Here is a 15,018-nt window from a genome sequence, read left to right on the forward strand (position 1 = left end):
TACTCACCCGTGTATGTATATCCTGAAAATGTCTGAAACTCCTAATCCAGAGAACCTGCCTGAATGTCCCCATTGTACTGTGTGGCATCAGTGCTCCTTAAAGTGAATGTCACCACAAAGCATTTGAGCTTAGCCTTAGGGTGATGGGTCAGGCGGTCATGGGGGAAGATGGCTGGTAGAAAAACCGAGCAGGGAGAAGAGGGTGGATAAATAAACACAGGATGCCTCTTTCCTCATTTTATAATGTAAGTCTGGCTTCAGCCCTCTCCTAGTCAAATTTCAGGGCAGAGCCTTGAATAACCTGGCAATGACCTCTATGCAGAATAGAATCTAAAACAAGATGGAAGGATAGAAAGTCCAGGAATATTTAAGTTCCTGGCCCTGGCACAGAAAAATAAAGCTAGCAGAGTGGTATGTCTATGGAGAGAAAATTTAATGACTATGACATCAACATGACCATGTGTCCACAGACTCTGCACATTCTCTGCACGAGTTTCAGTGTCTCCTACCAATTTCATGCAAATCTTTGGACTTGTTAAATTGTAAAGAAGCAGGTATAGCTTGAAGTGCTCACATCGCATCTCAAAATGTGAGGACCTTATGCAAACCATAAATAGGCAACACACCATTTCTCCTCTGTACAATGGACACCAGTAATGCTTACATAGCAGTGAGTAAGATGGCTGGTACCAGGGCCAGATGTTTGGTGCCAGAAAATCAGATGCTAGTTGGCTAAAGGACAAAAATGTTTAGAGTTAGTATTTTTAATAGGAGACTTTTTGGTCAGTCATGAGGCTTGAACTCAGGGCCTGGGTATAGTCTCTGAGCTCTTTCACTCAAGGCTAGCACTGGACTACTTTGAGCCACAGCATCACTTCTGGTTTTCCAATGGTTCATTGGCGATAAGAGTCTCATGGCCTTGCCTGCCTGGGCTGGCTTTGAACCATGATCCTCAGATCTCAGGCTCCTGACTGGCTAGGGATTACAGGTGCAAGCCACTAGTGCCCAGCAGATATATTTTTATAATTATCTTCTCACTATGTATACAAACATATACAACCAAACCACAAAGAAGGTAAATGTAGAGTTGATGGAAATGTTAATTACCTTCATTTTTGTGGCATTTCATATTGTATGATCCACAATACTGATCTAAATGATACGTTTTAACCTCATATATATAATTTTTATGTTAATGATATATTAAATAATGTTAAGTAAAAAGCAAGACATTAATAGAGGTTTTGAAACAGCATCCTTTGAAGAGGAAACACTGATGTTTCCTTGTCACTGAGATTTATCCCTGTGACATGAAAGGCAGGGCAACACTGGAATTTAAGCCTTGGTGCCACTGATTCTAAGAAGTACAACACTCATTCCTCATTCTCCCTGGAAAACATTTCTGAGCTATTGACTGTGGCTTGCGAAGTTAACTCTTAGTCCTCTAAGGCAGCAATGAAAAATAAACATACCTCATCATTGCTACCGCTGCCACCAGATGAGACACCAGAAGGAAGGCTGGACAAGACTTTAATGATGCAGCCCTCGTGGTTATATGCAGGGGCAACGGTGCTCGGTCTCATCCCAGTGACAGATTTCAGATTCAATAAGGAATTACGGCTATGAATTTACATAGTAGACTGAGAAGAACTTTTTGTGCCTTAGGGATCAACATTTTACTCAGCCACTCCATTCTCTTTAGGGATTCTACATCCTTCCTATTTGAGCCAACATTAAATTCCCTTCTCCCCATTGCCTTGGTCCCTGCAGGGAAATCTGTGGTTTTAGACCTTGGCCTCTTCATTGTCGCATCATTAATAGTACAACAGAGGCCACCTCCATACTTCCTTACTTACCAGAAAAAATTCAAGCAGTGTTGCAACTCAGTTCTGGTTATCTTTTGCCTGAGGTGAATTGTAGATATTCCTGGAATGACTTTTATTGAGTTGCATTCCTAAAGGGAATTGTTTAACAGGCACTGGAAACTTCTGCTTGGGAATCTTTCAGAGTTCTTCAGGGTAACATTTCAGGGATGAGGTCAGCAACTTCTGACCTCCTCACAGAAAAGAGTGAGAGCAGAAATAGAGCTGGAGGGTCTGTGCTTGATGCTCCTCCTCCATTTTCTAACTATAGTATCTTGGACAAGTGATGTTCACATGGTACCCTATAAATACATATGTATCTGATAGAATAAATTTAAATTTTAGAAGGGACAAGATAAAATGAATTACCACAAGAAGTGAGATTTATTCCTAAACTTCAAAGATGTTTAACATACAAAAATAAACAATACAATATGTATGTGAGGCCAAGGACCAGAGAAATCATCCTATTTGTTGTGTGCATAAATGTTTTCAAAACAAATGTGTGGGGCTAGACAAGAGACCTTTGGAAGAAACTCAATACTTCCTATAACTTATCTTCAGGTAGAAACGCTTACAGGACCATGAAGTGTTATACAAATGGTCTAACAACATCTGAATAGGATCAGTTAAAACCCCTGAAATTCTAAGAGGGAATGGCCCAGAGAGAGTGGGCTTAACAACTTGATTCAAAAGATTGTATTGAAAATAGTTCTTGAGCCAATCATAAGTCTGAGTGAAGCAGGCATCTAAAGGGGGACCTGACGAGGTGGGGGAGGGAAGGAAGATATCCCTGAGTAGAAAGAGTGCAACATTTCATTCGCACGGGTCACCAGTCTGGAGATGAAGAATGATTTCTGGCATGGAATACAGCTAATAACAATTCCGTGCTTCCTGAATATTACCCTTTAGGTTCCTTGAGCAAGCTGAAAGAAACACCAATGGTGTCTAAATACCAAAAGGCGGACCCATGTCAGGAGAGGCTTTTGCTGGCCATGGACGGTGTCAGCATCACTGACTGCATGCCCCAACCCTGCTGGGCACACTGGGCATGTGCTGCTCCAATGACCTGCCCCAAATGCTGTCCCCATCTCTGTTGACACATGACTTGAGAAGAATCAAGACAAAACAAGAACAAGGACACAGGATGACCCATTGCAACACTGATCCTCACAAGACACTATGTTGGAAATGAGCTCTACAGCTTGGGTGGGGGAAGGTGGGGAAGGAAAGGAATAGTAGGAGGAAAACAAAGGAGGTGGGTAACAATGTTCAACAAGAAATGTACTCATTACCTTACTCATGTAACTGTAACCCTTCTGTACAGCATCTTTACAATAAAATAAATTAAAAAACAATAATGTCAGACTCCATCTATATAAAATTCTAGCAAATATAATTAATAGATAATGACAGGAAGCAGATCAGTGTTTGCCTTGGGTTGGGAGAACCATAGAGAAGGAATTACATAGGGCCATGAAAAAGCTTTGGAGATAATAGATGATACTGTGTGCACTGTGCCAAAGCTGTACCCCTGAGTATGAGCAGGCAACTGCACACCAATTATGCATCAATAAAGTTGGTTTTCTTTGTTTAAAAGCTGCTGCTGCTGCTGATAAACAATCCCTCCCTCCCAAAAAATGTAGCTATATGAATGGCTAAGCAGTATACCTGCCTAGAAAGTGTGAGGCCCTGAATTCAAATCCAATACTACTTAAAAAAACACAGAGGATGAAGGAAATAAAAGGATACAGGTGCAGAACTCAAAACCCTTTTTACTTTAGTTTTTCATCAGCCTGTAGGTAGAACACACTCTTGTCACACTCATTTCTATAAGCAACAATGATAGTTTACTTAGATAATGTTTACCTTAAGCAAATTCAAGATGCAATGAACAGATTTTCTCTCTGAACCTTCATGAGAAAGACTATTTTCTGTTCTCCGGAAGTTCAAATTTCCCATTATTTTGGAGACATCCCCTTCCTAGGACATACAAGTGAATCCCAGGACTTATTTCCTGGGTTGATGCTTAGCTGTGAGGATTTCAATAGCATCATAAGCACTATAATTGATTGTTTCTTCTCTTTTTTTTTTTTTTTTTGGGTCCGGTTGTGGGGCCTGAACTCTGGGCCTGGGCGCTGTCCCTCAGCTCTTCAGCTCAAGGCTAGCGCTCTACCACTTGAGCCACAGCGCCACTTCCGGTTTTTTTCTTATGTGGTGCTAAGGAATCGAACCCAGGGCCTCAGGCATGCAAGGCAAGCACTCTACCACTGAGCCACCTTCCCAGCCCTGTTTCTTCTCCTTTTAAGAACTCCAAATAGATACAATGTAAAGTAAAAACCTAAAAGTATCAACCAAATCCACTCTCAAAACTTTGCCAGACTTCATTTAAAAATAATCTTAAACAATGAGAACCTAAGCTTAAAGAATGTTTATCTTTCCTGAAATTGTAGCTTATGTTTTCAAAAGCCGCGTGCAGGTGGCTCACCCCTATAATCCTAGCTACTCAGGAGGCTGAGATCTGAGGATCACTGTTCAAAGCCAGCCCTGGCAGGAAAGTCCATGAGACTCTGATCTCCAATAAACCACTAGAAGACTGGAAGTGGCGCTGTGGCTCAAGTGGTAGAGCACTCGCCTTGAGCTGAAGAGCTCAGGGACATCACCCAAGCCCAGAGTTCAAGCCCCACGACCAACAAAACTTGTTAGTTGAAAGGTTAGAGATCTGGATACAAATTTCAAAGGACTATAACTTCTAAATCCTCAATACAGTTCCTTACAGAAGGGCTTCGTGTTTCTTGGCTGTGTATTACAGTTGTTCTGAAAAGACAGCTGCTGGGCTCCTCTCTTTTAGTCTCTGAATTACAAACATCTGAAAAAATGTTTTCCTTTCCTTATTCTTTCTTTCTTCACTGTATGAAAAGCTCCTGACTTGAGCCAATCATCCCCAACTACTCTAGATCCACAGGGCTACCTTCACAACAAAAGGAACCATTCAACTGTTTCTTAAACAACATAAAATCAGCCAAATTCTGAATTTACATGTTATGTAGAAACAAAGTCTACTCAACTTTAAAAATAGTGTTTTTTTGTATTTTATACTTGGAATAAAATTAATCAAATATGTCAGAGTAGATGTGAAATAACGTATTGGCTTAGTTTTTTTTTTCATTAAAAAAGGAAATGTTGACTTCCATGAACTTCACTATATTGCCTGGGTAATAAATATGTATGATGGTCATTTTGATCTACCTGGTGCACAAAGGTAAATATGAATATTATTCCAAAAGAAATGAAGTACATAGAGTTTAGAGCCATACAGTGAGTTGCATTTGGAAATCCTTTTGGAACCTTACATACCTTATATGTGAAATATATACCTTATATGTGAAATAACGATATTTAAGGCAGTCATAATCCTTCTGAGTAGAACATGAAAATTCAAGAAACAGATTGTCACATTCATGTTTCCAAAGGAAGTTAGTAAGCAGAACAAAAAACCCACATATCTCTTCAATGATAAAAATGTCATCCTCAAATTCAGTTGATCATTTAGAGTACAATTTGTCCTTCCTAAAAGTACATATGGCAATGGGAAAAATGACATGTGAAGCATTTCTTAATTTTATTATTGTCAGGAAAAAATGTCTAAAAGTGAAATATATACAAATGATGGAAAGAAAAGAGACTATCAGTCATAAGAACTGAAATGATAACTAACTATCCCCATGATAAAAAAAAAAAAACAAAACCAGGGCAGGAACTGATATTTCTTCAACTATTGTAATACAAATAGACTTTCTGTCTTTCAACTATATACAGAGAGAGACACTGTTTCTGATCAAAACTTTTTTCTGCTTAGAGTTTTTCTCAAGGCAACTTTGACATCTTTGTTCCTCAAGCTGTAGATTAAGGGGTTCATCATGGGAACCATGTTGGTGTAAAAGACAGAAGAGATTTTCCCCTCATCCATAGACCCAGAAGACGGTGGCTTTAGGTACATAAAGGCACCTGATCCAAAGAACAGAGACACAGCAATGATGTGGGAGCTGCAGGTGCTGACGGCTTTGGCTCTGCCCTCAGAGGAGCTGATACGGCAGATGCTGGAGAGGATGAAACCATAGGAAATGAGGATGGAGATGCTGGGCAGGACAATGTTGATGCCCGCTACGATGAGCACCTCCAGCTCGTTGGCGTGGGTGCTGGTGCAGGAGAGCTGCATCACAGGGAGGATATCGCAGAAGTAGTGGTTGATGGTGTTTGTACCACAGAAGGTCAGTCTCAGCATGAATCCAGTGTGGGCCGCAGCACCAGACACTGCCATCAAGTAGGAAGCAAGGATGAGGTAGGAGCACACTTTAGGGGACATGGCGCTGTTGTACAGGAGTGGATTGCAGATGGCCACGTAGCGGTCGTAGGCCATTGACATTAACACATAGCACTCAGAAATGACAAAGAAACAGTAAAAGTAGAGTTGGGTCATACACCCCATATAAGAGATAGTATTCCTCTCCAGGATGAAGTTGATCAGCATTTTGGGTGTAAATACGGTCGAATAACAGAGGTCTATGAAGGACAAGTTAAAGAGGAAAAAGTACATGGGGGTGTGAAGGTGTGAATTCAGACCGATTAGAATGATCAACCCCAAATTTCCCAATACAGTGACCATGTATGTTGACAGAAACAGAAAGAACAGAGGAAGCTGGAGACCTGGAAGTTCTGTTAGCCCCACCAGAATGAACTCGGTGATGAATGAGCCATTTCTAAAAGCCATTCTTTTATAGGAGTCTGTGGGCACAAAGTGGGAATCATTACCATCCAACCCTTCTGTCCCTACAGTATCTCTTCTCATGGCAGTAGTTCTTGCCCATTCTAAAACAATGGATTTTTTTTATCATAACTCTGAGGCTGTGCATCATGGAATTTCTTTAATACGGTCTTACTAACTAAACATAGTGGCGTGCATAGCAACATAGGCTACTGAATAAAGACCAGTGCTGCTACATGCAAACATGTCAGCTCATACACCAAGGAGCAGAGGGAGATAATCGTAAAAAAAAAAAAAAAAAAAAAGAAAAGGGAGAAAATAATCAGCCTCCCCTCATCTCATTACTTCTTTTTCCACTTGATCTACCAGAAAATCCAGAGTTAGACGCCCTGCCAGTTTTGTTAGCCTCTGTTGCAGGTTAGCCTCTAGTGGAGTGGGAATAAAAATATATGTATATGTAAGAAAGGGTATAGATTATAGGAAAGGTTATTTACTACTATATTTCACAGAAGCAGAACCCTAAATCTAGCCCAGGAAGAGTTCTCTCATTGGAGACAGAACTTCCTGAACATTTGTACTCACTGATCTACATAAAGTCTGCACTTGCTCTGCGGTCCTTCCCTTGAACAGATTCTTCTGCAGGTTTTGCTTGAGTCTCAGGCTTACACAAAATGAGCAATAGGGGCCATATTGGATCTCTGAAATTTCACTTCAAGAAAAGGAAGTCATAGATACACATGGCATGTGTAAACTCACTGTCCTCAGGCCAGCAAATACCGGTGTTTCCTTATGCTTCTCATTCGCCTCCACAGGTCAGTTCTATTAACAGGAGGAAGCTGGGGAGATACTTATTCTCTCAAGCGCCCTGGAAGTCTTGATGACTTACAGCCCTAACTTATGCTGAAGATTAACTCCTTTTACATAACCCAGAAAAGGAGTCAACATCATGATCACATTTGCCACATGGTAAGATATAGATTACATGTAACATAATGATACACTGTACTTGGTAATAAACAAGGTAAAAGCTTGTTAGATACTGGCCCTGGGAGAATAGTTTCTAGGTGGAAAAGGTTATACCCTGGACAACGATCTCTCTTTAGTTCTTGAGGGACACACAGTCTTACCAGGTTTACCTATTGCCCTTGGGCTTATACATTATACAACCCCCAAGACAGAATTGAGAATCTCTCACCTCCACATCTCCAAATCTGATGGGAAAAGCATTGCTCAGCTTCTTTCTCCCACCTCCTAAATGGAAACACCACATGCTTCCCATTTTCTTCATCTGCAATTTCCTAAGAATTATACTAGTTACATTGAATTGCCTCTCCTAGAATATCCACTTTAAAGAATTCCTTTTTCACTCCTAGTTTTTTAAAAATATCTCAACAATAAATGGAAATTTCCATGGTGGATTCTCCTGAGAGTTTACATGTAACAATTAATACGGGAAGTTAAGTAAACTTTCTGCTTCTGGTTCACAATTTCTAAAACACATGCAGTTACTACCAGCACATCTTTTATTGACAGGTGACAATTAAGCTATGAGTCAAATGTCTGGAACAGTGACAATCATATTTCTTGAAGCACTGACTTCGTAAGTGTGTCATGTTTAAGGGGCCAGCAGGATAATAAGGTATAAACTTCAAGTAACTTTAAAAAAAGAACTGTACAAGGAATGCAAATGATTAGAAGTCATTGTGGTAATACCTCAGGAGAGAAAACACCTGATGTGAGTTGCTGCCCTTCACATGAGGAAATGAAGACCATTATCACTGAAGATGATCTCTACGTGGCCATCTGCAATGCCCTCTGTACAACTCTGCCATGTCTCCAAAAAGTGTGCTCCTGCCTTGTTCTTGGTTCCTAGGTAGTGGCTTTGTTTTGTGCCATGGCTCACACTGGACACATTCTGACACTTTCTGTGATATAAACACCATTCACCACTTTTTCTATGATCTCCTTCCTTTGCTACAGCTCTTTTGTACCAACACCTATGTCAATCAGATAGAGATTTTCATTGTAGAGGCAAAGACATCATTGTACCCAGTTTGTTATCTTTATCTCTTAAGTTTTTATTCTTTCCAGCATCCTCAACATAAAGTCCACTGAGGGCAGGTCCAAAGCCGTCAGCACCTGCAGCTCCCACATCATTGCTGTGTCTCTGTTCTTTGGGTCAGGTGCCTTTATGTATCTCAGACCCTCCTCAGCTGGGTCCATGGATGAATCAAAAATCTCCTCTGTGTTTTATACCACTGTGGCACCCATGATGAACTTCTTAATCTGCAGCTTGAGGAATAGAGATGGCAAACTTGACCAGAAGAAAGCTTTGACTGAAATAAAATCACTCTCTGACTGTAATTACAGTAATGAGCGAGTCTTGCTCAATTAATGTGCTTCTAATGGAAATAATAAAATTATTTCCACTGTCATCATCAAGTTATCCTTAAAAACTATTCTTCAATTGTTTCAATAAAGAAATACCAGTTAGATTATGGCACAGAGCAAGACAGTCATTGATGCTTTGAATGAACTACAAATCAAACTCTGCTTTTGTCTTTACATTTCCACGGTGCAGGAAAATGCTACCTTCAAATGCCAGTGTTTCATAGCTCAGATGTTTCTGCATAGATTATTAAGTACATAGATTATTGTTATTATTATTGTAAATACAATGTACTAAAATTTCTTCTGTGAGCTGTGTTCTATTTGTCTTGTAGAAATCAAACAGTACTAACTACATTATTCTGTGTGTGTGCAGAGAGAAAAAGAGAGCATGATTCCAAGGCTCAAATAAATTAGTAATCTCCTTAAAGTCTCACAAAAGCTCAAATACAGTGTCTAAATTAAACTCATCTTCTATGAATAGTTGAGGAATGATAGTAAAAGCTATGGACAGATTTGTGGACACTATCAGGAGACAAACCAGTGGACAGTAGCAGAAACTCGAGTTAGGTAGAAGACATGTAGAAAGCTGAATATTGGGAAATGGAAACACATGACTTCTATCTTGACATAAACTTGAAATAAAATTCCAAGATTTCTCTGGATATATCCTTGGCTTATGATATTTGATAATAAATAAGCAAGGGCAGGAGGATACTAAGACAAGTCAGTCACTCCTGTTTTTCTTGGTTTCTAGATGCTGTTTTCATGGGAATTTCAAGAAATTAAAATGTTGTATATCTACTAGAAAAGCAGAGAGAATTTGAAAGGTATACTTGGTGAATAAAACACACTGTCATGAAGACTTTGGGAGAGGAAATCATGGTTAATTTTCTTTTTAGAAAGCAGTAAAAAATGAGTAAGCTAAAAATTCTTAATCTGATGCTGAGTCTATTTTTTCTTAAATAACTAAAAATATATGCACTTATTTTTTCACATTCCATACTTCTCATTCTAAGTTTAAGTACTGTTTAATAAAAGTGGTTTTCTGGCTTATTTGCACACACACACACACACACACACACACACACACACACACACACACACACACACACTCTTGATTTATAATTTAAAGCAATCACTTGGTTGCCATCCAGTCCTCCAATGTCAACATCCTTGATGTTACCAACTGGGATTTACTTACTTCAAGGACTTGAATGTGGTTATTGTTCCTTTGTTTGTCTTTCACATAAAGTTATTTCATAAATTTTGTTATTATTTAAGAAAATATACTCAAATAGAAAATAATATTTATGGGGCTGGGAAGGTGGCTCAGTGGTAGAGCGCTTGCCTTGCATGCCTGAGGCCCTGGGTTCCATTCTTCAGCACCACATAAGCAAAAAGAAAAAAGCCAGAAGTGGCACTGTGGCTCAAGTGGCAGAGAGCTAGCCTTGAGCAGAAGAGCTGAGGGACAGCGCCCAGGCTCAGAGTTCAGGCCCCACGATCGGACCCCCTCCCCAAAAGAAAAGAATATTTATGCTTTTAGAAATTTCAGGGTTGGGTCTACTCCTGTGGGTTTCATTTCTATAAAAGTTAACATCAGTGGATAATACCCAATCACTTTTCTTTAACCACAAAACTCAAAGAAAGTCTCATTTTCATATGAAATTCAGCATTCTTGAAAATCTAGTTCCATACTTTTAGTCTTTTTTGAAAAGCAAGCTACAAAGTGCTGTGTATTTACACTATTTGAATCACTTGTTGCATGAAGTGTCAGAGGCACAATCCATTACACTCTAGCCATATTAGACACTAGCATTTTTGAAGGCACATACTGTGAAAAAAACATGTAAACTAAAAAGTTTGCTTTAGGAAAAATGACTTCAGATTTTTTTACTCACAAATAACCCTTTCTAGGATGCATTTTTGTCTTTGAAATATATAACACTGATATGTTATATAGGTATATAACTCCTTAAATACGACTGGAGAGGAAGTTTCACTTTTTGAAGGCATAGCAATACTAGCAAATATGCTAAGCTACTTTCCCCAAATTCTGACACTGACATTCTGGGTTTTCCTAAAAATGTAAGTTATTTAAATTCTAATTTTAGTATGTTTGACATGCCCTCCCTCCCTCAGCTCTCCTCCCAGCGTCCCTGTCCATGAGGTAACGATTCTATTCATTGTGAATACTAATATGCTCTCCAGTTTTGCCATTCTAATATCTAACATTTTTACTATCATTAATGTTCTTCACAAACAATCCCCTCAAGTAAGATGGAAAACACTCAGGACCTGAAACTTTTATTCTTACGTCACTGCTACTTCACTTCATGGGGAGCAGGGACATTTGTACATCTTAAATATTCCCCCAAACATGTGGATCTGAGAAAAGTTTCTACATGATTATGATGCCTGACTTGATCCTCTGATCTACAGTGTGCCAAACAAGGAAGTCGGAAAAGTTGTGACTGAAGATCACAGCAGAGTCCCATTTAATTAAAAGCATTAATACTGAGAGGAAATTGAAGGCCCACAAAGCACACCACAGTTGCCACACTGATGTGTTTAAAGATTTTGGAAAAAAAATTAGTCAGAAGAGACAAAGAAAGTGACTTCTTTTCATTAAAGGAGTCGATCTATTTAAAGGAGATAACACTTTTAAACCCTGGGGCAACAAAGGTTGGTGTACCAAATTTCATAAAAGAAACACTTTGGACACAAAAGAACAAACGAATCTCAGAACACAAATGCATATTAGGAAGCCAAACCAGGTTTTGTCAGAAAGGAGTGAGGTAAAGCAGAGCAAGGGCAGATGAAGGGAGAGAGGAAGGGTGAGAGAATGCAGTCATAAAATTCATTGCACATATATGAAAATGGTACCAGGTAGCTTGAGGAGATAAGTGGGGCTGGGAAAGATGAGGGAGAAGTACAGAAAGGGGGACATTGATCATAAACTGACTTGTTGAACTGAAACTCCTTTGTACAACTACTTAAAGATAATTAAAAATAAGTAAATTAAATATATATAAATAAATTTCTAGAATTATAAAAATCAAAGAAATGCAAATAAATATACATACAAATGGGTCGGAGAGTATTTCTTGTCAACTTCTTTCCCATAGTTTGAATTCTTTCTCAAGGTCTAGATTTAAAACTATGGTCTCAATATTTAAAAATAAATTGAATTCTACAAACAACCAAAAAATAGAAGACAAAAAAATTTACAGTGTGGGGCTGGGAAGGTGGCTCAGTGGTAGAGCGCTTGCCTTGCATGCTCGAGGCCCTGGGTTCGATTCCTCAGCACCACATAAGCAAAAAGAAAAAAGCTGGAAGTGGCGCTGTGGCTCAAGTGGTAGAGCGCTAGCCTTGAGTTGAAAAGCTGAGGCCCAGAGTTCAGGCCCCACTACCGGACCCAAAAAAAAAATTTACAGTGGCACCAAAACCCACATATCTAATAATGAATAAGATTTTAAAAATGTAAGACAAAAGCAAAACAATTCCAGTGGTTCTGTAGTTCCATTTTCATAAAAGGGGGAGTGGGGATGAGGAGAGTGGTGTGTGGGGGGCGGGGCAGGGGGAGTCTAATAAGATACATTCTAAGCAAACTTGGAAATGTGCTAACGCCTGGGCTTCCCTCTGGCAGGGCCGCATTGGTTAGGATCAGAACAGTGGCAAAAGGGAGCTCTTGCCGCTCTGTGCTGGGAATTAAGTATCCTAATGGGAATTGATGAACTGAACACCACCTACTGTCTCCAAAGACCCAAGTGTCTCAGTCACGGGATGTTACTTTCTACTCTCACAGGGACCTGGAAGGCCCTCATAAAGGAGACAGACATTTTCCACACGTACAGCCAGTGTTTCCAGAATTGTGGGACATGACATCCATTCTCCTTTTGAGTGAGACGGTGCCCGGAGGCTTCCATAAACTTGTTCCTTTCTCTCACATAAGGAGAAAGTCCTGGAGACATTGTTGAATAAACTCCATGGCAGGATACCCAGGGTTGCTGCTCCTCTAGCCTGTCAGAGACAGATCTGTGCTTATCGTTGCTACGTCCTTCATCATCACCAAAAATAAAAACCCTCGGGCACCTCAGGACAGAAAATAGAAGGCTTCAGAATTTCAGCAACAGCGAGCCTCCCACAAGAACAAAGGTGAGCGTCCAATCATCTTTGCCTTGATCATTTGCCTTCAAAAATCAAGGTTTATATAAGCTGTACTTTCCAGAGAAGGCCGCTAACTTATTGTTCTTTTCCATTCTAACCCTTAGTGAAAACTAAGAATCAGGAAAGAGTGAAGCTCAGAGACCTGGGGCACGGTATCCGCACTCTCTCTGGACAGAGACCCCAGGCATAGGTGGGAGGAGTAAATGGGGATTCCTCAAGAACCCACATTGACTAAGCGTGGGGATCAGCAACTCCAGCCCTCCCACTGGGGACAAAACAGAGAGTCCATGGTCAATGTCCCCTTCAACTGCTCCTCCAGATCCCATCTGTGAAGCAAATGGCTGTGGGAAATTACTCTTCCGTGACAGAGTTTATTCTTGTGGGGCTGACGGACCGACCCAGGCTCCAGCTGCCCCTATTCTCCTTATTCTTGCTGAACTATATAGTAACTGTGGTGGGAAACTTGAGCTTGTTGAGTCTAATTTGCCTGAACTCACACCTTCACAACCCCATGTACTTCTTCCTCTTTAATCTGTCCTGCATTGATTTCTGTTACTCATTTGTCTTCACCCCCAAAATGCTGATGGGCTTCATGACCGTGAGGAACACCATCTCCTATGCTGGGTGCATGACGCAGCTGTTCTTCTTCTGCTTTTTTGTCAATTCGGAGTGCTACGTGCTGACAGCCATGGCTTATGACCGCTACGTGGCCATCTGCCAGCCCCTGCAGTATGCTGTCCGCATGTCCCCTAGGACCTGTTCTCTGCTGATGGCGGGTTCACACCTGCTGGGGTTAGCTGGTGCCGTGGCTCACACGGGGTGCATGGTCAGGCTCAGCTTTTGTGATGCCAGCATCATCAACCACTACATGTGTGACATCTTCCCCCTGCTCCAGCTCTCCTGCAGCAGCACCTACGTCAACGAGCTCACGACTTCTGTTGTTGTTGGTGCAATTGTCATTCTATCCAGTCTCGTGATCTTGATCTCATACGCCTTGATTCTCTTTAATGTTATTAACATGTCGTCAGGCAAGGGCTGGTCCAAAGCAATGGGCACCTGTGGCTCTCACATTGTAACGGTGGGCCTCTTCTATGGCTCCGGAATCCTCACTTACATTAGACCAACATCTACCGAGTCCGTGGGCCAAGGGAAATTTTTCTCCGTGTTTCATACCCTTGTGGTACCCATGCTGAACCCCCTCATTTATAGCCTGAGGAACAAGGATGTCAAACTCGCTCTGATGAGAACCCTGAGGAAAATCACAGAGTGAGTGAAGAGCGGAGGGCCTCCAACGAGTCTCCCATGTTCAAGCCTTTTCTTCTCGCCTCCCAGACTCCTCTCCAACATGTCTTTTCTATTCTGTTCTGTTCTTTTCCACGCTCTGGTAGTATTTCAACTGTGACATCTTTTGACTTCTTGCCATTCAATGTAGATGTATGAGACTATGGTTGGTCTTAAGACTCAGTCTCAGTCTCAATTGGCTCTAACCCAATCTTTACTCTATCCTCTGTACTTGATGGAGAGCTTAGAAAGAAATCTTTTCATCTCTGCAGATAACACAAGCTGCTTTTTCTTTGTTTGTTTCCTTCATTCAATGCAAGACAAGGAGGTGAGTACTTTTGGGTAAGTTCATGTATTTCTTGCTTTTCTAAAATAACTTTATGAACTTCATTTCAGGCGTTTTATTTTTAAAACTGCCACCAAACAAGAAAAAGCCAAGTAGGTTGGGTAATGTTGGTATCGTTTTCATACTGAATATATTTTGTGCAAATACCATGTAAGGCAGGAGCACACGTGAGAGGGAAGGGCGGTGGTGTGCAGGCGGAGACTGCA

General features: G+C 40.6%; 2 protein-coding genes and 1 pseudogene across 2 annotated transcripts; 2 read left to right on the forward strand and 1 right to left on the reverse strand.

Annotated features, from left to right (window-relative positions):
- Positions 1–5,700: 5,700 nt before the first annotated feature.
- Positions 5,701–13,474, reverse strand: LOC138824454 (olfactory receptor 8B3-like). The gene is made up of 2 exons (XM_070018331.1): positions 13,464–13,474; positions 5,701–6,622 (listed from the first exon to the last, which is right to left on the reverse strand). The coding sequence occupies exons 1-2, from the start codon at positions 13,472–13,474 to the stop codon at positions 5,701–5,703; spliced, it is 933 nt and encodes a 310-aa protein (XP_069874432.1).
- On the forward strand, positions 8,390–9,022 carry LOC138824394 (olfactory receptor 8B3-like; annotated as a pseudogene).
- Positions 13,475–13,498: 24 nt separating the features above from the next.
- On the forward strand, positions 13,499–14,455 carry LOC138824455 (olfactory receptor 8C8-like). The gene has a single exon (XM_070018332.1). The coding sequence runs from the start codon at positions 13,523–13,525 to the stop codon at positions 14,453–14,455; it is 933 nt and encodes a 310-aa protein (XP_069874433.1). The 5' UTR covers positions 13,499–13,522.
- Positions 14,456–15,018: the final 563 nt, after the last annotated feature.

The sequence above is a fragment of the Dipodomys merriami genome, unplaced genomic scaffold (genome assembly GCF_024711535.1).
Source record: "Dipodomys merriami isolate MVZ:Mamm:240054 unplaced genomic scaffold, mDipMer1.0.p SCAF_129, whole genome shotgun sequence".
Taxonomy (NCBI): domain Eukaryota; kingdom Metazoa; phylum Chordata; class Mammalia; order Rodentia; family Heteromyidae; genus Dipodomys; species Dipodomys merriami.